Below are 22,381 nucleotides of genomic sequence, written 5' to 3' on the forward strand. Positions count from 1 at the left end.
AGTTATTTGAAATGCATTATGCATATAAACAAAAAAAAAAAAAAAAAAAAAACAGAAAAAAATAATAATAATAATAATAAAGTAGCTTACCATACATTCTTTCAACGTGTGTTAGAAACTTTTATGCGACATAGAAGGTTATTATTATTATGATTATTGTTTTTTTGTGATTGATCGCTCATTTTCTTTTACAAATCTATCTAGTTCCGGTTCTTTTTACAGGAACTATTATAAAAATTCAAAAGATTTCAGAAGAACACATAGAATGAAAAAACCAACCTTTTAGTTTTATCATTTAGGGTTTTAATCAAAACGACGTAGTTTTAAAAGGTTTTACGTCTAAGCTTAGACGCATGACAGCACCATATTCACTTTTCCCGATATTTAATTGCTTTTCTCAAATTTCAAACGACTTTTGGTCAGAAGAATGATACAAGTTGGTCGGAAGAATGATACGAGTTGATGTAAAACTTACCTTAAAACGATGCTCCAAACAACAAAATGGTGTTTTAATTTAGGTGTTTTAAAGTTCCAATTATAAAAAACAAAGCCGTTTGGAGCAACGTTTCGAGGTAAGTTTTATTATTTTAAACTTTCAATTAATAAAAAATCAAACCTCATTATTTTAACAGCCTGTCGCCTCTTTGGTCTTGGTTTTACCCTACTAAATTGCTGTAAATTCGAGTTCCACAAAGTGACAAGTGGATTTTAGGATAGACAGCAAAAGAAATTATTATTGTATTTATCTGTTGAGTAAATAATTAAATCTTTTATAATATTATAGACATAAAACTTGGGTGAAAAAAGAGAGTATCTATACACAATCACACCTATGATATTTTAAGCCATTAAAAATAAAAATTACAAGAGTGACCTCATCCAAACAAAAACATTTGTTAATCATATCATATGATTTATGTCACCTAATTAGAGTAAAATCTTCAATCATGACAGTAAAGCATAACAGCATATACAAACTCAAAGTTTACCTATAAAAACAGGGACAGAATTTATGGCGTCATCATTAGCAGCATGATACACAACTTCAAACCAAAAGCAAATGATAATTAATTGCAGAATAAGACCACACCATCTGGAATCTAAATGACCAAGGATTTGCATTAGCCGCCATGTCATTGAATTCTTCTATAATTACACAATCAGCTCGTCTTCCAGAAAGTTGTACTCAAACTTGAAATCCGTCTTGATTCTCTGACACCTGCCAGAAATTGGCAACAGAATGTCACGAATGTGTGCAAATTATATCATTTAAATAATAATAATATAAAATTTTTTTTAAAAAATGAGCCATCGTACCATCCATTTTGCATCTCATCATTGCCAATATGAAAATCGAAGTACACATACGTTCCCTGTTCAAAATCATCGGTTGCAAATTTCGGTTCCTCATGTCGTTGAAACCAAGTGTTGTACTTTTTATGGTACCTCCATGATTGCTTCTTTAACTCTTTTGCAGCTAAATACTGTTGATAAGTGTTCTGCATGAAATGACACACTTTAGAACATGTCTATACACTCTAACAATGATTTTTAACAAGAAGCACATTTATAAGTTACAGAATATACAAAATATATAAAAAATACCTGCTGATAGTAGAATGCAAAAAATAAGGTATCGGTTCCAATATTATCAGATCCAAGACGATCCCAAAAGGCGGGATTATTCACAATTGGAGCTTGTACTTGAGGATAGCTTTGAGGGGTCACAGCAGGGTGTCTCTGAAAATGAAAATGAAAATCAAATTCATTTACTTAAAATGTACTTCAAAAAAATTATGCGTATGGGATATGGTAAGGAATAATAATATGAGAAAGTTTCATACTGCAGTGTAACTCTTGGCTCTTTCAGAGTCTCGTGGTTGGGGAAGTTTGTAGAAGGCAGCTTCAAGCATCTGTAGATTGTATTGCTGATCATGAGTACCACCTAAGTTGACAGCTAAGCCACCAAGGTTGTCTCCAACTGCACCAAGGTCAGAAAGGCTTCTTCTACCAATAACACCAAGGGTGCCAGATTGGTTCGGTTGTAAAGGCTGACCAGGTGAGAGGTCAACATCAGACACCTTTGAATCTAATGCATATGACGCCTTTGTATCTTCCTCACTAGCAGCATTCTTGTTAAGTTCAGCAGTTTGAGCAGGATCAGCAGCTGAGTCATCAACCAGGCTTTGCTGTTGCTCCATGTCATCAGTCTTTGCATTGCCAATTTCTGCTTCAAGTGTATATTGTTATCAAAAGGATGTGCATAGGCTTACAAACAAATTAAACAAGCACAAACAAAGCATGTTCGTGTTCGTTCATTTAACTTTACCAGAACAAACGATCAAACACAAACAATTAAACAAACATAGTTTTCTTGTTCGAGTTCATTCATTAGAAAAATGAGTTTGTTCGTTTATGTTTGTTTGTTAATAGTATAAACGAACAGTTTACGAACATAGACAGACATAATTCAGAGTGTATATCAATGATAAGTAAACACGAGCACATAATGACCTAAAAAATTATTGAAACTAAACAAAATTGTAATGGGCCTAAAAAACTTAATGAATATGTATAAAAACAAACTTAAAACAACTGTAAATTAACGAACATAAATGAACGAAGATAAGCGGACACAAATGAATGAGTGTTCACGAACATAAAATAATGAATGGGACATATGGGAAACGTGTTCATGTTCATTCATTTAACAAAATGGACAAAAAAACTTGTTCATGTCCGTTCATTTATTAATTAAACGGGCATAAACAAACTTCCCGTCAAACGGTACACTGAACGTTAGGTTCATTTGCAGGCCTAGATGCGCGTATGTCAAAGGTGAATCTGTGTATATTTAGTTATGACTACATACCAGCATCTTTAGATCCTGCAGGCATAAACGTTTGTTGACCAGCCTGCAAATGAATCAAACTTGGTTGTTGTGCAGATGTAACATTGTTAGAACCTGCTGACAATGCTCCACTTAATCCACCTTGGGGCAACACTGTTGAACTTTGAGAATTGATCTGCAAATAATATTCGAGTGTATCTTAATCAAACAAAGAATTGTATTTAAACAAAGTTTGCAACTATCTAAATGCATAAAGACTCACCTGTTGCAAAAGAGGACTCTGCTGTCCTGGGAATTGCTTATGGTTTCCAGAAATAGGAGGCATGTTAAGAAGAGTATTATTATTCTGAGTTTGTTGCTGCACTTGTTGAAACCGCTGCAAAAACTTCTCTCTCTGATCTGGTGCAATTTCGGGTCTAGCACGTGCCTGTCAAACAAACAACAAATGTCAAAACGATTCATTATCCTTTGTAGAACGATAATAATAACAAATTTTTAAAACCTACGTACCCCGTCATGCTGATTTTGAAAAGGACTACCGGGCCTCCATTGTAATCCAGAAGGTGAGTAGACTCTGGGTGTCATACCGCTAGCATCACCGCCACTGCCATTATCACCGCCATCACTGGTTTTAGCTCCACCTTGTGACATCATCATTCTGTTACTCAAAGATGAAACTGGTGACCCGTGCACCATGCCACCAACTCTCTCAGAAACTGAAGGAGAAACAATGTTGGTGGGAATATTACTACTGGTAGTAACTGAAGGTTGGGGGGTCAAACCACCTCTACCAAGATTGAAAGCTGGAGATGCTTTACGACCAGGAAATCCACCAACTTCTTCTTCCTTGTTTACAGGTGAAGAAGGAACGGCGGAGGGTGTATTGTCTAAAATACCCCTGACAGGACTTTGACCTGGAAGGATTGAAGAAGCAGCAACAGCAACAGGGGTGGTTGCATGACTGCCAGCTGGTGTTGGAGAAGAAGACATGATTGCACTGGTTTTTGGAGCTGGTGTCTTTGGCCCATGATCTGAACTGTTGTCTTGAGACACGGTTTCCTCTACTTGATCTTGAACAGAAGCAACCACCTGTTGAAGTGAACAAGTAATTAACAACCAGTGTGCTCTATTTTGGTTTATATTTGCATATTTTTCTCAAAAGGTGATGCCTTAAAATTTTATAAAATCAACAAGGGTAATATTGTTGGCAAAATAGTTTCTCAGCATACCGATGACTGAACAGAAGGTGAAGACACGACATTTTTCATACTTAGAGCAGCACCAGTAGCACCAACACCCTGTCAAAAACAAATCAAACTAATAATGACCACTAAATTCATAATGATGAAATAAAAGTTACATTCAGTAAGTGAAGTTTTCAACATCAGAAATTATATACCTTAACAAGGCTAGGTGGCACAATGGAAACCAGATCTTCTAGTGCATCTACCATGTCCAACGATAAGGAGTTGTATAGCATATCAACATCCTCAAATTCATCAAAATCCTCCTGCAAAAAAAGTACTTAAATTAGCATCCATAAAGTGGCATTCACAACAAACTCCTTTCAAAACAACACAAGAAAGATAGATTAAGAAAACCTGATTTCTTTCCACATAATCATCAATGAATTCCTTCACGTCATTGACTTGCTCAGGACTCAATTCGTCATTATCTAGCAGCCTCAATATTAACTCTAGCTTCATTATATGAGCCTTGTGCCGAGTAATTGATGATTCTAAATGCGTCTACAAAGCAAATATATACAATAAATTATGAACTGTAAGGTAAACTTATAACATACGGAGTCTATTACAAGGTGATATTTAAATAAACTGAATCTATGATTCAACAGTTTACCAGTCTAGGAGGTTTTGCCTTTCCTTTCTTAACGGACAGCCCCTCCATCTCAGCTTCAAAGCTATCAATTTGAGATTCCAGCTCAGACACCTAAGCAGGTACAAGTAAATTTATAAATAGTGTCTAAATAACAAGATTCGAGTCTTCCAACTGGCAATACAATCACGTAAGATTTAGTAACTTAACGATAAAAGAACCAAGGCGAAACTCAAGCCACAAAAATGACAGGCTTTTAGATCAGATGAATAGTGTCATACCGTATTGTTCAACCAGTCTCTAGTGTCTGACTTGGCTTTCTCCTTTGGATCCTAAAAAAGATAACCAACAAAGAAACTTCGATATACTGAATTTAAACCCTAAACCCAATCACATTTATCAAAATAAAAAAGTATCAAATTACAACACATACTGTTTTAGGTTGCTGTCCCAGGCCTTCCTTGGAAAAGGCTTTTGTCTTTGTCTCCTTTTCACAAATCTTAAACCGTTCCATTTCACGCTCAATAAGCTTGCGTGCATCCATTAAAGCCTGCTCATAAGAGGCACTAACCTACGTCAACACATATAAGAAACAAGAACCTTATGTCAATAAGGAAGCAACCGAAACACAATGTAAGAATCTAACTTTCAAATAGAATTTCAAACCAGAATTAACTTGGGACAGTGCCTACATTGACAGAAAATATAAGTGCAAATACAAAAAACAATGAAAAATAATGCATGCACCAGAATCAGATAATTAGTTATTGTTAATGCAAACACAAATTGAGCTATCAAAACAAGTCTGGTTAATATAATCTGTAACATTACATCCATAGTTATTAAAAGCCCTCGCTTCTTGCGTCTAGGCCCATTTTTCAGGCGAGGCTCAATAAATGCGCTTCTAGTTCCTAGGCGAGCGCTTCGGCATTGTCTATGCGAAGAACATTAGGAGCAAAAGAAATGCACCGGGTGCTATTGAAGCTTACATCTTTGAGAAGTCAAAGGCATTATATTGAATTATTTTTGTTATTCAAGTTTTGGAATTACAATTGAATCTTGACTATTTTAGAACTTTTGGTACTAATTAGATGATATTAAATGTTATATAATAGCTTTTGTTTTTTTTAAAGGTATTATTTTTCATAATGATAATATACTTTTAATTGTTTTATTTAAGTGCGCTTATTTTTCCTCAGGCCCTCTCTTTTTTTGCACCTTGCGCCTTGAGTGCGCCTAACGCATTTGATAACTAGGATTACATCTAATATCCTCAAGCTATATACACAAACACAATATGATCTATCTAAACAAGTCTGCTTAATAGAATCCGTAGAACTAAATATAGTTATTAAAAGCCCTCGCTTCATGCGCCTAGGCCCCTTTTCCAATTGAGGCCCAGTATATGTCCTAGTTCCTAGGCCCTCGCTTCTTGAAGTTGACAACACCTCTATTGGTACTGATGGATCAAGAACAATGATCATCTGAATTCTGAACCTTTACAATTTATTACTTTTTGAACTTCTAGTGCTTTACTTTGAACATTTTGTTATTCAAGTTTTGGAATAACATTTGAATCTTGCTGCTTTTAGAACTTTTAATTCTAACATGATATTAAATGTTATATAATAGCTTTTATTTATTTTATATGGAGAATATTATTAATTTCTAATACATAATATATTTTACTTTTTTATTTAAGTGCGTGTTTTTTCTTAGGCCTTCACTTTTTTTTGTGACTTGCGCCTAGGACCTAGGCGAGGCCTATGCCCCTTGAGCATAGTTGTCAATAGCGAATAGGGGTCAATAGCAATGACCCACCTATACGCTACCAAGCGATTGTGATGAAATAGCAGGCGCTATTTGATGTTTAGCGATAAGGTGTTAGAAAATTTTTGTTTTAAAAAAATTGGGGTGTCATTCACAAAATCGAGTTTTTATGGTGGAACCGGTTGAGTTTGGTGCTGTTTAATCGACTTTAATGCCTAAAAGTCAGGTTTTTTTATACTTGTAATAAAAAATAAAACCTAATTATCGCCATATCACGCTATTAAGGCGCAAAACATAAATAGCGGGAAAAGACCTGTATGCTATGAAATGCGCTATTCTAGCTATTGACAACTATGCTTGAGTGCGCCTAGCGCCTTTGATAACTATGAATATACGAAAAAAACAATGAAAAATAAAGTATGCACCAGAATAAGATAATAAGTTATTGTCAATGCAAACACAATTTGAGCCATCTAAACAAGTCTGGTTAATATAATCTGTAGCAGTACATCTAATACTCTTAAGGTATATAGACAAAGACAATTTGAGCAATCTAAAAAAGTATGCCTGCAACATTAAATCGAATATCCTGAAGCTAAACAAGACATCTAATAATAATAATAATAATAATAATACTATTGTTGTATCAATTAAGGTAAGAGAAAAGAAAAGGACCTTTTTATCCTTGATTTCACTGGACTGAATCCATGTCTTAATCTGATCTCTATACCTCTGCAGCTTCTTAATCTCCTTCTTCAAATCCGCCTCAAACTTCTCCTTCTGATTCGCATTATCCGTATCGTAAACCTAAAACCAAAACCTCCGTTACGTACAGATTACTTACACCAATAATAACCTAATCAATGGAGTACCTTGTTCCATATGCTGTCGAAAACATCAACGCCTTCTTGCACTTTCTTCAACACTCGATCGATCTCGCCTTGAAGCTTTCTACTGGCTCCCATCCTTAGATTCAATCTATTGAATTATTATTATTATTCGAATTGTGGAGAATTAGCATCCAATAGGTTAATGAGCTAACAGACTGATTTTAAGCAATTCTAGGGTTCGATTGGTCTCAGTGAAGAAGATGAATGAAGAAAAGGGGATATGCGCATTTTTGTGAGAGAAAAAATGAAAAGTATGTCTGTTATTACAGAAATGCTCCTTCTGGTATTCATAATTTTAGTCTTTTTTTTTCTTAAAAAAAACTGACAGAAAGCTCGTTTATTTACGAACATGAACTCGTGTGTCGTTCGTTCATTTAGGTTTGTGATCATACTTTTACGTTTGTTAATTTATGTTTGTTTACATATTAACAGAAAATAATTACCATATTATCTGGATGAGTCATCTACTCACTGGTTTTATAATTGTTCATTTAAGGGCGTTCATTTATGTCCATGTTTGCTTGTGTTCGTTGACGTTCGTTCATATATAGTTTTTTTATCTTTGTTGAGTTATGTTCATTTTTGTCCGTTTAGATTTATAACAAACGGACATAAATAAACACGAGCATGTTCATTTTTTAAACAAACAAATATGAACACAAATATTCATTCGATTAAGTGTTTGTGTTCATGTTCATTTAAAGTTAAATGAGCGAGTGTTTTGTTCGTGTTCGTTTACAGGCCTATTTACGGATAACACGTTTGTATTTTTATTGGGACGATAACAAATCTGTTAAATCCATTAAAAATTACTATTTTTTGCCGTTGTTAATTGTTCGCAACAAAACCCATAAAAGAAACCCTAATGCCTGATTTGTTGTCTAGAATAGGTATGGTTCAAGTTTTCATGGCCGGTTATGTTACTCTAAATGGATTTATTCATACTCGTATAATGAAGCGATTATGCACGCTTGTCTATTGGAAACAACAGGCCCGGCTATGGGGGAGGGCTCAAGCCCCAGGCCCACTCCCCCTAATGGGCCCATGGACTTTAAAGTTTTTGTATATGGATAATATAGTTTTTGACCCATTTCATAAAAGGCTCACAAGTCACAATTACCAAGCATATTGACGGTTAGGTATAGGTGATCAAATCGGGTTGGTCAAAGGAACCGGAACCGGTTCAAAACCGGTTCCATTAGTCAACATCACTGTTTAAACCGGTTCCATGGTCGAACCGGTTGGGGAACCGGTTGGGAACCGAACCGGTTCCCCAACCCTCGGACCCGGAACCGGTGGAACCGGTTCTGACCGGTTCCTAAACCGGTTCTTACACTGTAACCGATTCCAACCGGTTACAGTGTAAAATATTATTTTTTTTTTTCGTTTTTCGTTTCCGCTGCTTGTGTAGGTGATGATTTGTGTTCTTCTGATTTCTGAAGAGGCTCATGCTACTTTTGTTGTTCACCCACAGAGCAATGGTAAACAACATATTGAACTTAATGCTATGAGTGTCAGCGTGTTTGAATTGATTAGTCTGTATCGTGTATCGTGTAATGGTGAACTTAAATCTGTATCGTGTTACATTTGTTGAGTTTGCTATGTATTATAGTCTTTTGGCTTACGCAAGTCAAATGCTGAATTATAATCAAGAGCGGTGTTATACGATTCGTATTTGTATAACATGTTAAATAAAAAAAACAATTAACATAAAATTCATTTTATTTACTTTAAGAAGTTCAAAAAAAAAAGGTTACATGTTTTAAAATATTCAAAAACAAACTAACAAAACATTAAACTTATAAATATAAAGTTGTGACATATTATTTCTAGAAAAGCCTTCTTGTTCGTCGTAATTATTGAGTGGCGACTTATTCATCAGAATTACTTGTAGAAACGCCTTCTTGTTCGTCGTGCACTCGAACATCAAGTGGTGTTTCGTCTTCTAGAGTGGTTATGTGTTGAACACGATCGATTGAGTCCAAGTGATCCTTCAAGCAAATGCACATCTCCACCGACTCCGAATTCAGTCTTGTTCTTCTCACCGATATTACCCTGCCACTAAGAGAAAAAGCAGATTCCGAAGCTACCGTAGAAGCTTGGGCGGTTAGTAAATCACGGGCCATGGTGGCAAGAATCGGAAACTCGGTTTCCTTTACCTTCCACCAAGCCAAAACATCAAAAGTGCCATATTCCTCTTCGGATAAACCGGTAGAGAAATCATATGCACTATACCTTCCTAGTTCGCTTGAAGGGGTGTTACCCCTTTGTTTTTTAGCCGTTACGTTGCGAACGGTGTTCATAAGGCTAATCATGGGGTCTCGTACTCTAGTAGCACTTGAACTTGATGAAGACCCCCCCGGCGTAGGCATGTGTATGTTTGACCCATATTTATTTATATAAAAGTCATACATAAATTTAAAATTCAAGGTAAAATCATTTTGTGCCTCTGTTGAAAAGTTTGGGTCAACTTCATGCATATCTAAGGCTGAAAAAATTTCGTCTATCACACATTCAACCCCCGTAACATTTAACATTGGGTTTAAAGCGGCGGCGCAAGTAAAAATCGGTGGCAATTCAAGAAAGTATTTTTTTTAATTTAAACTTCATTGGTAATATGATGTTTGAAAACATTGGACTTTTATTTTCAAATTCTTTAAGATTGTTAACGATTAAAAATAACTCCGAAAGAACCAAGGGACTTGTCGGATAATACGTTCCCGATAGTTTCGTAGTTGATGTTTTAAAAACTTCAAGAAAAGTCGATAAGTCATTGATAATTTCCCATTTCTCATTTGAAAAGGGGATTGCCAAATCATTCTCGGCAAGACTAGAATGAAACATTTGTAAAGTTTCTCTTTGTTTCAAAGCACTTTGAAACATTATGCAAGTGGAATTCCATCGATGAGGTACATCCCAATTAGCTCCCAAAGCTTTTCTTCCCGTATCTTTACAAAATTTTCTATAATCCATTTGTCTTTTTTTACTTTTCTTAAAAACTTCATGTAGCATTACTCTAAAATCGTTTATAACCGATGTAACCTCATCCGAAGCAAGTCCGTCTTGCACGATTAAATTAATGATATGTGCAACACACCTTGAGTGAAAAAATACACCATTGCAAATCGGCGTATATTTTAATTTTAATTTATCAACCGCCGATGTATTATTCGACGCGTTATCAAATGCAATTGAAAATATTTTATTTTCTAGTTTATAAGTTTTTATAACATAATCTAAAATTTCAAACAAATTATCTCCCGTATGTGGATACTCAAAGAGTTTGAAAGCAATGGTGCGTTTCATCATTTCCCACGATGACGGGTCTACCCAATGAGCGGTGACACAAAGATAAGATTCGGGTAGACCATGTGGAGCCGACCACACATCACTAGTTAAGTTTATTCCCGTATTTATATTTTCAAAATATGCAATTAGTACCTCTTTGGCCTTCTTCCACAATTTTAAACAATAACGTTTAAGAGTATGACGACTTACGTGAGTGTATTGTGGTTGAAGCGTATCTCGAATCATGGCGGTTAAGCGAGGGTTGTCGAAGTGGCTAAACGGCAAAGCTTCTTGAATCACAAACTTCGCCATACGATCTTGAACTCGATCAATTTGGTATGTAAATATTCCGCCTTCACTATCCATTTGCGTTTGTTGCGACTCGACGTTCTGTTTCAACGCCCTGCAATACGGTCTTTCGATGTGTTTCTTCAAATTTGAATTCGAAAGTGGGTTTAAATAAATCCACAAAACTTGCACCGAGCCTTCAATGAATGGTCACTCAATTCAACCAAATCCCAATTGCACCAAATCTCTTGATTACGATTATGAGGTACAATACGAACGAAACTTGGTCCGGCGGTGGAACCTTGACCAACCGATGATTGTGAGGCAGCCATAACAACAAATATGAATATAGAAGAAGAGAAAACAAGAGATTAGAGAACTCAGAACGTTGTAATAGCGTTTTTTTGTATTTTTTTGCGTTCGGGTTTGCGTTTTGAGTGTTGTGATGAACTCATTACACCAAATACCTATTTATACTAGTAGTGAGGTGTTTGGGGAGCCAAAAAACGGCCATTTTTGACCCCAACGGTCAAAAAACGGCCATAAAACCGTTTCCCAACGGCTAGAACTACTCCAACGGCTAGAACCGGTTCCGGTCGAACCGGTTCCAAAACCGGTTCCGGTTCGGTTCCGGTTCCTACCCGGTCCACCTCCAAAAATGTCAAACCGGTCCCGGATCGTCGGGTTGAAACGGAACCGAACCGGTTCCTACGAAAAACAGGTAGGAACCGGTTCGGTTCCGGTTCGGTTCCACCGAACCGGTTCCAGGAACCGGTTTTGTTGTCCACCTCTCGTTAGGTATTGGTAATTCACAAATTTTATATTTAAAGAAATTAAATAATAATAACAATAAACTACTCACCTGTAGAAGACAATCAGAAACTTCAAGTTAACGCAAACACTACGCACGTCGTCGATGGCCTTCTGTTCGTTGTAGCCAAGGTCCGACTCTGTCTCCGAATCCCCGTCTCCACTTTTATTGTTTTAGAATTTAGACTCTTAGATTTTTAGTATTAAATTCTGAATTTTTATTAATTAGTTATACCAATTAGTTAGTATAACTTAGTATTGTCTATTGGTTTTGTATTGATTATTGAATAATATCAATAAATAAGTTAATTATCTATTATATGAATCAGTTTATGTTATGAATCATCGAATCGGTTTGTATGTTATTTCTATTTTTTTATATTATACCTCCCAAATTTAAACACTTACCTTGTAGTAAAAAACGTAAATAGAGGAAAATAGAAAAAGAATTACGAAAGACACAAATCGAGAAGAATGTGATGATACATATGTTTTTTTCCAATAACAACCTCAAAATTCTAACGAAAAAAAATGTATATGTTGAGAATGACGTTTTAGAGACCATATATTACAAATAGTTAGTTGAGGGCTTCGGTTCCAAAAATGCTAGAAGACCATCACGATTTGTTCAAGTCTTTTAGTTACATTATTTAGCAAAAAAAAAAACTTTGGTTTTGTATCATTTGTTATCACAATTGTCTAAATTATGTAAGAGTTTTTAAGTTCATATTCTAGGGCCTTTTATTTTTCATGTCCCAGGCTCACTCTTTTTTTTTTTGTATTCTCGGAGACGGCCCTGGGAAACAGTTAGATCATATAACAACTTTCTACATTATATTGGAGTGGATAACCAACAAGAAGTGGAAGCTAACGTTAAAGTAGTAATTATGTTGAATACATTTATTCGTCAATGAGGCCAGCTACGTTAGATGTTGTAAACATGGTTGAGGAGAAAAAAAAATTATGCATTGAACATGATTTTGGAAGCAAGGGGTTACTCTTACATATACACACGTAACCTGTTGACCTTGTGACAAATATGAATGAGCCAAAGCCTTGTTTAGTAGGGATACGTGTCAATTTGTTCTAGAATTTATTCACTTACGTGATAATATGTCTAGCATATGACAACAATTATTTCTAAGTAGTCTACCATGGCTGCATAAGTCATTAGGCGTTGTCAACTTGATCGACTGAGGAGTTGCGAGTACCCAAAGATGACTCGCAAAGCACTCAACCTAGGCAGGCTGGGGAGTACTGGGGGATTACTCGTTGAGTAATTGAAGCCTAGGCATGATTTCTTCAACCATGTCCCTACAACTTTTATCTAAATATCTAGCCATGCAGTATAATTGACTCAACATTATCATTATCAGCTAAGCCCATCCGGCTCAAATTGTTCTTTACCTGAAGTAGACATCATTTTCATCACGAGCATCAAGGCCTAACTTTTGTTCAAATATAGCTACCGAAACTATTATAATATATCCAAATTCTCTGGTTTAACTGGTTCTTTTTTGTTTCATGTAGCTTGATCCAAAATTAGTATTCTTTCTTCCATTAAGTTTCATTTGACACATATAGCCAAGTGTCACATCCCGATCAATGAAGGCGAAAACGTCGAGGCACGACATGATTGTTCATTGCACAACGACACCATAAAGTGACAATATTTAAACAACTCATTTAAATCCATATCATCATAAATAACACAACAATTGTTTATACAAAATGCCAAATAGATAGATAAACAAATAACTTGTTCTTTCATTTTCTAATATCCTAAAGCCAAGATGATAAGTTTCTTCAAGTAATCCAATCAAACTAACATCAAACCTGTAACATTGCATAAAATAGAGTTTGTCAACACAAAGGTTGGTGAGCAATTTTCATAGTTTTGGACAATAAGTATATAGTATGAAATCCACAACTAGTATATGAAAACAATAAATAATAGCAACAATTTAGATAATAAAACTGTCAATAAAAATACATTGACGAACAGTCAATAAGAATACATTGACGACAATAATGAAATCGTCAATAAGCATACATTGACGACACCTTTCTATATGGGGATACCATATATACTCGGAATTAACGTATGATCATACTTTGATGAGGCTACCTGCCTTAGCATTCAAGAGGCTACCCGCCTTAGCATTCAAGAATTTGCACATAACCATGTAAAGCATATAACACCAAATCGAGCATTTATTTAAGTAAACATATACAATAAGTGTTGTGGTTTAAGACTCAAGTATAAATCATTTGAATTTGAATAAGTATGCAATGCCACCCCCAAAATGAAAAGATGGAAAACGGGGGATGAGAAAGTACTCACATTAACAAGTAACTTGAAAGATAGTGTCGTGAATAATCAGAGAGATCGGTTTAACGAGCAAGACCTATATTAAACGGGTCTTGTTTTAGTAGGTAGTCTTGGAAGGGTTTAAAATAAAATACATGACAAATAAAGTAAATAAATAAAGTTTAGGGTTTAAAATGTAAATATTTGAGAAATTAAAGAAAAGAGTTTTGTAAAATAAGTTTATTCGAAACCGGGTCTCGATATTCTATTCATTAGTTTTTTTTACTCAACCTATGTTAAGTAATAATGTGGGTTAAAATGCAATATTGCAAAACCCTTGGTTATAAGAATACCAAAATGAGGTTTAAACGAGTGTTCGGGTTTGTCGGTTCGATACTTGATAATTGACCAAACTCAAAGTTAACTTCCCAAAATAATAAATGTTATGAGATAACTCAATAAAATCAAAATAGACTTAACCAAGTATGTAGTTCTATTGTGAAGAACCTTAACGTTCGTTAAGTGAGTATACGACTTTATCGGTCCGAACTTGTTATAAGATCAAGTTGGTTACCGACATGCCAAGTATGTTTAGAAATGAACTAAAATTGTTTTAAAATATAATCTTGAAGAAAAATATGAGTTTTTGGTGGCTAAAAACACACTTGTGTGTCTTAAGTGAGTGAACTCGGTTTAGTTCGATTTTTTGGTTCGGTCCTTGACTCGGAATAAGACCGAGGATGGTTACCACATACCCAATTACCATGGAACTTGTAAAATAACTTATAAATAATAATACTTAAGTTTTACATTCAAAAAGTTAACAATAAAGCTTTTAAACGAAAGTTCGGTTTTTGGTTCGGTTCTCAACTCGGGATGAAACCGAGGCTAGTCACCATATACCAACACCATGGAACTTGACAAATATGAACAATAAACTAAAATATGCAGAAGTTAAGCAAGTATAACAAGTTATATGGTTAGATTTGTTAAATATATAAACAAGGACTACAAAGTCCTCCATGTAACCTTGCCTTACTAGCCCGACATTTCAACCGCCCGAGACTGGAGAAATGAAAGACCGAAGGTAAACAAGGAGTGTATATTATATAGATGTTGTATATGTTGTAACATCAAGCTTTAAGTATCGAGAAATTAGTTAAAATGAAAGATTAGCTTAGTTTGACCTTGAGAGTCAAACTATGAAGAACAACCTTAGAATTCAAGAATTTGAGAGAGAAATGAGGAAATGAGCAAGCACAAATGAAGAAGATGGGTGCGTATATATAGGGTAAGTTGAATGGATCTTTCATAAAGGGTGTTACATGAAAATGGGTTGGTTATAGACCCAAGAAAGCACAAACTACAAATGGGTCTTTCAAGTCTCTATGTTGGTAGTTTTTGTCCCTGGAGTTCGTTTTGAGTGTTTTCGAGGCATTTTAAGAACCGAAAAGGGTGTTTTTTTTAGATTCGACAACTATAAAACAAATATGTAACATAAAATTCATCATTTTGATAATATCGAAAGGTTCGGGATACAAAACGAGTCGGGTTTACATTAAGAATACAAGTATAAAATAACCCGAAATTGACAAATGTCACACCAAGGGCTTGAAGCCTGGAAGTATCATGTGTCGTAAATGTGTCATTCTCAAATGGTCGAGGGTTCTAGCCCTATTGTAAACATTTGTGTAGATTTAATAGTAGGCTTACAGAATGTGTGAGTTAGTCATTTAATTTTTATTTTTCTTATAAATGTATCACTTTTACTTGTGAGTGGCTATATAAGCCGGTTGGTAACACGGGGTAAAGTAAGGTTGACCCGATATACCTTTTATCCCAAGTATTTTTAAAAGCATATCGTGTGTGGGTGATTACAAAAGCTACATTATTCCAGTTACAATATGTTATTTTTAATAAAATGGTTTAGGAATGTAATGCATTGAAAATATTGAGTAAAATTTGATCCCTTTTCTTTTGAGCAATTTCAATTTTCTATATTTAGGTTATTTACAATAATACTAGAGCATCAGAAACCTGGAATTAGATACTACATAGAAAAAAGATGCTTTGTGAATGGATTTGTTTGAATGGCTTTTATAGATTATAGAATAATGAATAAGGTACATATTCCTTTAATGGCCTTTTTCTCCAACCATAAGTTAGGTACTTATTCAGGCTACACAATTATTTATAAGATGGATGGAAGAGGACCTGCAATCAAAACCTTTCTATTCTGTTTCTCTTGGTATAAGAATCTTAATTTCAAGACCCTTTGAAAATGGAACAAAGAAAAATTAAGACGGATTGTACTTGCTCCCATATACGCGCAAGTAATAATCGAACGCATCACTTGGCTACTTGGCTTATGATGACCCATATATTGGTGTGAATATTCAGTTTTTTTTTATATGCAACAATTTTAAGAGAAATTCATAAAAGTAATCATTTTTCTTTCTAGTTATGTTATACATATACGTTTATGCTAGTTTTAGAGTCCGTATAACACACGGGATGATCCAAATTATAAAACTACAAGTAATGCAAATAATTACATAACGTATATGGAAAAATGTATCACAGAATGATTTTTTTCTTTTAAATGAGCTTAATAAAAAAAATACACGTACAAAACATACCTGGAAACGCTCCTTCTAGTAGAAATTTCATTCTCAATATCACCATATATCATATGTATAATTGAAAGGATTTTGGTTATGAACCAATTTCATTCTAAGATATAATATGTGTTTTGGTGTTTTAAGTTATGGTTATTTTAAAGTTTATTATTATTATTATTTTTAAAGATTCTAGAGGTTAGGACATTAGTGAATTATCTTGAAGATGCATATTGAAATTATAATATTTTATTTGAATTTTGATCTAGTGGTTACATTTTGTGAAAAATAGTGGATTCTTTCAATGGTTTGATCAAAAAGTATCAATGGATGTTGTGTTTTTGTGTTTTTGTGTTTTTGCGTGTTAGATTTTGGTGGAAGTTGGGATACTCACTTACTACTTGTAGAGTTTTCCTACAATAATAGTTTCACACTAGTATTGGCGTGGCACCATTTGAAGCTCTCTATGTCGAAAAAGTCGTTCCCCGACTTGTTGGAACGAGATTGGTGAATCGCAAATCACCAGTCCCGAGCTTGTTCAAGAAACTTCATACCGAATTGCTCTTATTCGTCAAAATCTTCTTGCTGCTCGTAACCGTCAAAAGAGCTACGCCGATAAGCGTCGTAAACCTCTCGAGTTCAACGTTGCTGATCGAGTTCGGGTAGTTGGTTTTGGTAAAAGGAATAAGCTATCTCCCCGTTATTGTTGGCCAGTTTGAAATCGTTGAAAGAGTTGGTAGAGTGGCGTATCGTGTCGATCTTCTCGAGGAACTCTCCAATGTTCATCCGACCTTTCATGTTTCCAATCTCAAAAGTGCTTAGCCGAGGGGAATATCCACATACCCCTTGACGAAGTACAAGTTGACGAATCTATGCATGCTATCAAGAAACCCGTTGAGATCATGGATCATATAGACAAAGAAACTAAGCATAGCTGCATTCCACTAGTAAAAAGTTCGTTGGGAATCTAAGCGTGGTCCCGAGTTCACTTGGGAACGGGAAGACCAAATGGAGGCTAAGTACCTGCACCTCTTCGTTACAACTTAATCTCTAATTTCGGGACGAAATTTCCAAAAGTATGGAATGTTGTAGCACTTCGGTTATTCGTTTCTTGTATTATAATTGTACCCGACCCGCTTTCAACATGATAAAAAAAACTATATAGAATATACAAAAAAACACCCCCTAACTAACATCCTACCATTCTAGCACCCACAACCAAAGACCAAGGACCATATTGCAATTAAAATAAAATCTTTCCCTCCTTTCATTTCAATCCGTTGCCAACACACACACACACACAAATCCTACCTTTCTTGATCCCTGATTCACGAGTTAATCATATAAATTGATCTTGCCAAATCAATCCTTAATCAAAAAACAATTCAACAATCCTTAATCAAAAACAATTCAACTGACACTCTAATCTTGGTAAACAATGAAGAATTGACAGCTAATTTCATGATTAACAAATCGTGGCTTAGTAGACCAATTACACTATAAATACACGACCTTGTTTCAATTAAACTTGTATACACCTTCATCTCAACCTTGAGAAGCAAAACCCTAACTCAATATCGCTAAAAAAAGCCTTCTAGACCCTTAACGAGTTCGAGCTTGAGCCGTGAAGTATAATCATCCGTTAACCTCCCATTCGTAATCACTTATGGTAACTAAATCATGCTTTTAGTTCGTTTTTAACCCATAAACAAACACAAAATCAATTTCAACACTCGATGATCAAATAAACCAATTTAAAATCTAGGGCTTATGGGTATAATGGTGAACGTTTAAATCTGTGTACTTATTTATTTCATATTGGGTTTCTAAATGAGTTAGACACCTGCCATGATGGCAGGTGCATGATAAGTTAACTTCAAACAGACCTGGGGGCGCGGGTTCGAACTCCCCAGGTCCGATTTTGCTAATTTTTTTTTCATTTTTAAACCTTTTTATAATATAATATCCAATAAACTTATTTTATTAAAACCGAACCCCAAACTATTATTACCGGACCTTTAAACTTTTTCCGACAATATATATATACACACACATACATACATACATAAATATATTTTTTGTTATATAAATACCAATAAACATATATATTTTCATCATATATTAAGATGAATCGAACTAACTTAAGTGGTTCAAAATAAATTCATTTTTAACTTCGTTAGTGTGTGTGTATGTATATATATATGTATTATATAATCAATAATTAATATTTAATAAATATGCATATATAGATAGATATGATACATTCTTCATCAAAATATACATATACATAAATATTATATAATGTTTACTTCTATTTATCCAACAATAATAATAATCATAATAAAACCTTAATAATTATGATAATTAGACTAGTAATATTTTAATCAAACTTAGAACCCAATCGAATCCTAAAACCATTATAAGTCTTGATAATTTACTGCTTTTAATTAATTTATATTGTTGTAACAACTAGGAACTTTTGTCGACGCATCTTGAGGAGCTCGACCGCTTTAATTTTAATTTTATCGTCGTATCATCTTCTATCCACTCGTTGATGTAAGTAATTCACGTCTCCTTCTTTTATCGTTTTTTATTTTTGGGGGCGTTATGCATTCACAACTCAACTATTTTATTTCACACTACAATTCCATTATTTGCGTTTGTATGATATTGCCCAATTAGTTATACATACCAATATGACTATGTGTTTATTCTTGCGTTATGGTTGTTGGTATCTCATCCTCATCCTCATCCTCATCCTCATCCTCATCCTCATTAGTATGATCATACGCCGTCGAAGTAGTTCTTTATCTATGCGATTAGAGTGAAAAGACAACTTTTATATTATTATTATGCTTAGGGATGGCAATGGGTCGGGTTTGGGTCGGGTTTAGGTATTCCCAAACCCATACCCGGTTATAAAAGTCCATCCCAAACCCGTCGGGTTTTAATCGGGTAATTACTCGTCGAGTTTCGGGTTTTCCCATCGGGTTTCGGGTTTCCTATCGGGTTTTGACAAAATACTCGTCGGGTATACCTGGCTCAAAACCCGCCGGGTTTCTACCGGGGTTTCGACAAAATATAACTAATCGATTACAAAGATGGTTACCATAAAGGTAAAATATCTCAAATAATTGACATAAACAAGATTCGACAAATAATATATTTGGAATATAGTATATGTATAATATAATAAGCTATATTGGGTACATCAGATATATAACCGGGTAAATCGGTCTATGTTATTGGGTAATCGGGTATATTATAAATCCCAAACCCGTCCCAAACCAGCGAAAAATTTCAAAACTATTCCCAAACCCGTCCCAAACCCTAACGGGTCGAGTATTACCCGTCCCATTTATATCGGGTTTCGGGTTTTCTGTAAGGCCCCGAACCCGGTAGCCCCACTTTCGTGTTGGATTTACTCATAAACGCAGTTCTAAATATCAGAGTTAATTAAAACATTCGCGGAATATAAGAGCTTTCATAAAACATTTCATAATAAAACACGTCTTGTCTTAAAACATCATTTTGTCTTTCAAAATAAACGAAACATTAAACTTAAACGTCTTGAGTCTTCCGATGCCAGCCTCTTATTCAGTGCCACGTGTCTCCTCAAGCGAGCTGCCTCATCCTACTCACCTGCGTGCATACTAAAAGTCAGCTACGCTGAGTGAGTTCTAGTTAATCATACACTATGCAATACACATAAACTTATATTCTTTCATTCATACTTTCATACTTTCATACTTTCTTTTGTACTAACTTACTTTCATATCTTACGTTATAAAGAGCATTACGCCCTACATTCCTCGAGTATTATTAGGGCTCGGTACCCTCCTTCCTCGAGTATTATTAGGGCTCGGTACCCTCCTTCCTCGAGTATTATTAGGGCTCGGTACCCTCTTTCCTCGAGTATTATTAGGGCTCGGTTCCCTCTTTCCTCGAATATTAGTAGGGTTCGGTTTCCTAGTTCTCGAATATTAGTAGTCGAATCCCTCTTCGTTACCGTACATCCATCCTTTCCTGCTTTTATTAACTTTATCACATTCATACACATAAGCATACATATCATACTTACCTTATACTTAGCGTTACAACCTGACAGTACGTGCAATATTCGAAGATCGTTCACGTACCGTCAAGCCATCATTCATACATTTCACATTATTCACATAAGGCATACACTTATCTCTTAGGATAAGCGTATTAACAAACATATTGAGTATGCACACAGCCCCGAAAACATGACACATAATTGGGGCTAGAAACTCACCTGAACACGGTTACGTTCACCGTTAATCGTAATCCCTTTCTTCAGTTGTGCACGGCTGACTGTATAACAAGTATACGTATAAATTAACTATCACTTCTCATATCATCTTTCTAGTCTTAACTAGTACCCACAACGAACGGGGGTCCGGGGGCAGCGCCCCTAGCAGCGTTGGTCTAGGGACGGCAGCCCCTAGCAGGGTCCAAGGGGCAGAGCCCCTGGCTGGGGTCGAGCTGCCAGGTCAGCTTGGAAAAATTTTATTTCTATTAACTGTCTTAACACATTTTTCATTAGGTTTTTAATTTATTTTCTAATCGAACTTGACTTTAGGCGAAGTTAAACCTTAGGCGAACTTAGCTTTAGGCGAAGTTAAACCTTAGGCGAACTTAGCTTTAGGCGAAGTTAACCCTTAAGCGAACTTAGCTTTAGGCGAAGTTAAACCTTAAGCGAACTTAGCTTTAGGCGAAGTTAAACCTTAAGCGAACTTGGCCTTAGGCGAAGTTATCAATTAGGCGAACTTGGCCTTAGGCGAAGTTACCAGTTAGGCGAACTTGGCCGTAGGCGAAGTTAAGCTTTGAAGGCGAAGTTATGCTTTGAAGGCGAAGTTAAGCTTTGAAGGCGAAGTTAAGCTTTGAAGGCGAAGTTACCCAGTTCCGCTACGGGTTTAGTTTTTATCAAGCATTTTGGCGATTTTAATACCCTTGTTATGGTTCGACATCACCCACTACGTTCCCTAACCGTTTTCGGTCGTATATATATCCCGTATATACTATAAAGCTTGGACCTTTAAGTAAAAACGTTCAATACTACGTAAACTTTAAAGGTCAAGAACATACCTTTAGCGCTCGTTCGATCTTGGTTAGCTTGTTTATGCACTCTAGATCTCGTGTAATAAGATCTAATACCAACTAACGTTTACTCTCTCTCAGATCTTGCTCGTTTATGGTGTGTGTGTGTTTGGAGTGTGTAGAGATTATGATGGAAATGAAATGAGGGTTTAGGGTTTTAGGTTGGTTTAGGGGATATTTATATCCCTTAAAGCCCATGGACCTAAGGCTCATTCTCATTTAACTCATCTCAATTAATCTAAATCCATGATCCGTTCTTTACTCGATATTAATTAATTAAAAACGCGAAATCACTAAACGTAACTTTCTTTATTCAACATTATAACTTTTAGGATGTTACATTTTCCCTTCGGGTTCGGGTTTCATTGCCATCCCTAGTTATGATAGTTGTTGTAGTTCATATATATCGCAAGGAATTGTCTTTTCAATATTATATGTACTCAAAGCCGTGATTACTTGCTCAACTTTATGTTGATAAACTATATATTTTCATGCATGACGTATGTAACTTTTTGAGATGAAGAAACAAGTTAAAAAACAGTTGGACCTTAGGTTGCATGACGAATAAAGACTTACTTATTTTTATTTTAATTATTTA

The 22,381-nt window shown here is 35.2% G+C and overlaps 1 protein-coding gene across 2 annotated transcripts; it reads right to left on the minus strand.

Annotated features, from left to right (window-relative positions):
* Window positions 1-974: 974 nt before the first annotated feature.
* On the minus strand, window positions 975-7,494 carry LOC143530316 (uncharacterized). 2 transcript variants are annotated; one of them, XM_077025880.1, is made up of 15 exons: window positions 7,330-7,494; window positions 7,133-7,264; window positions 5,121-5,237; window positions 4,969-5,019; window positions 4,712-4,801; window positions 4,453-4,599; window positions 4,251-4,361; window positions 4,081-4,149; window positions 3,362-3,940; window positions 3,114-3,278; window positions 2,873-3,026; window positions 1,845-2,227; window positions 1,606-1,740; window positions 1,318-1,499; window positions 975-1,219 (listed from the first exon to the last, which is right to left on the minus strand). In XM_077025880.1, the coding sequence occupies exons 1-15, from the start codon at window positions 7,420-7,422 to the stop codon at window positions 1,153-1,155; spliced, it is 2,475 nt and encodes an 824-aa protein (XP_076881995.1). In that variant the 5' UTR covers window positions 7,423-7,494; the 3' UTR covers window positions 975-1,152. The 2 variants fall into 2 exon arrangements, with proteins under 2 accessions (XP_076881995.1, XP_076881994.1); XM_077025879.1 differs by having other exon boundaries at window positions 5,121-5,258.
* Window positions 7,495-22,381: the final 14,887 nt, after the last annotated feature.

Source organism: Bidens hawaiensis, unplaced genomic scaffold, assembly GCF_021521415.1.
Source record: "Bidens hawaiensis isolate Kalapana, Puna unplaced genomic scaffold, B.hawaiensis_p1.1 tig00008893_1, whole genome shotgun sequence".
NCBI lineage: Eukaryota > Viridiplantae > Streptophyta > Magnoliopsida > Asterales > Asteraceae > Bidens > Bidens hawaiensis.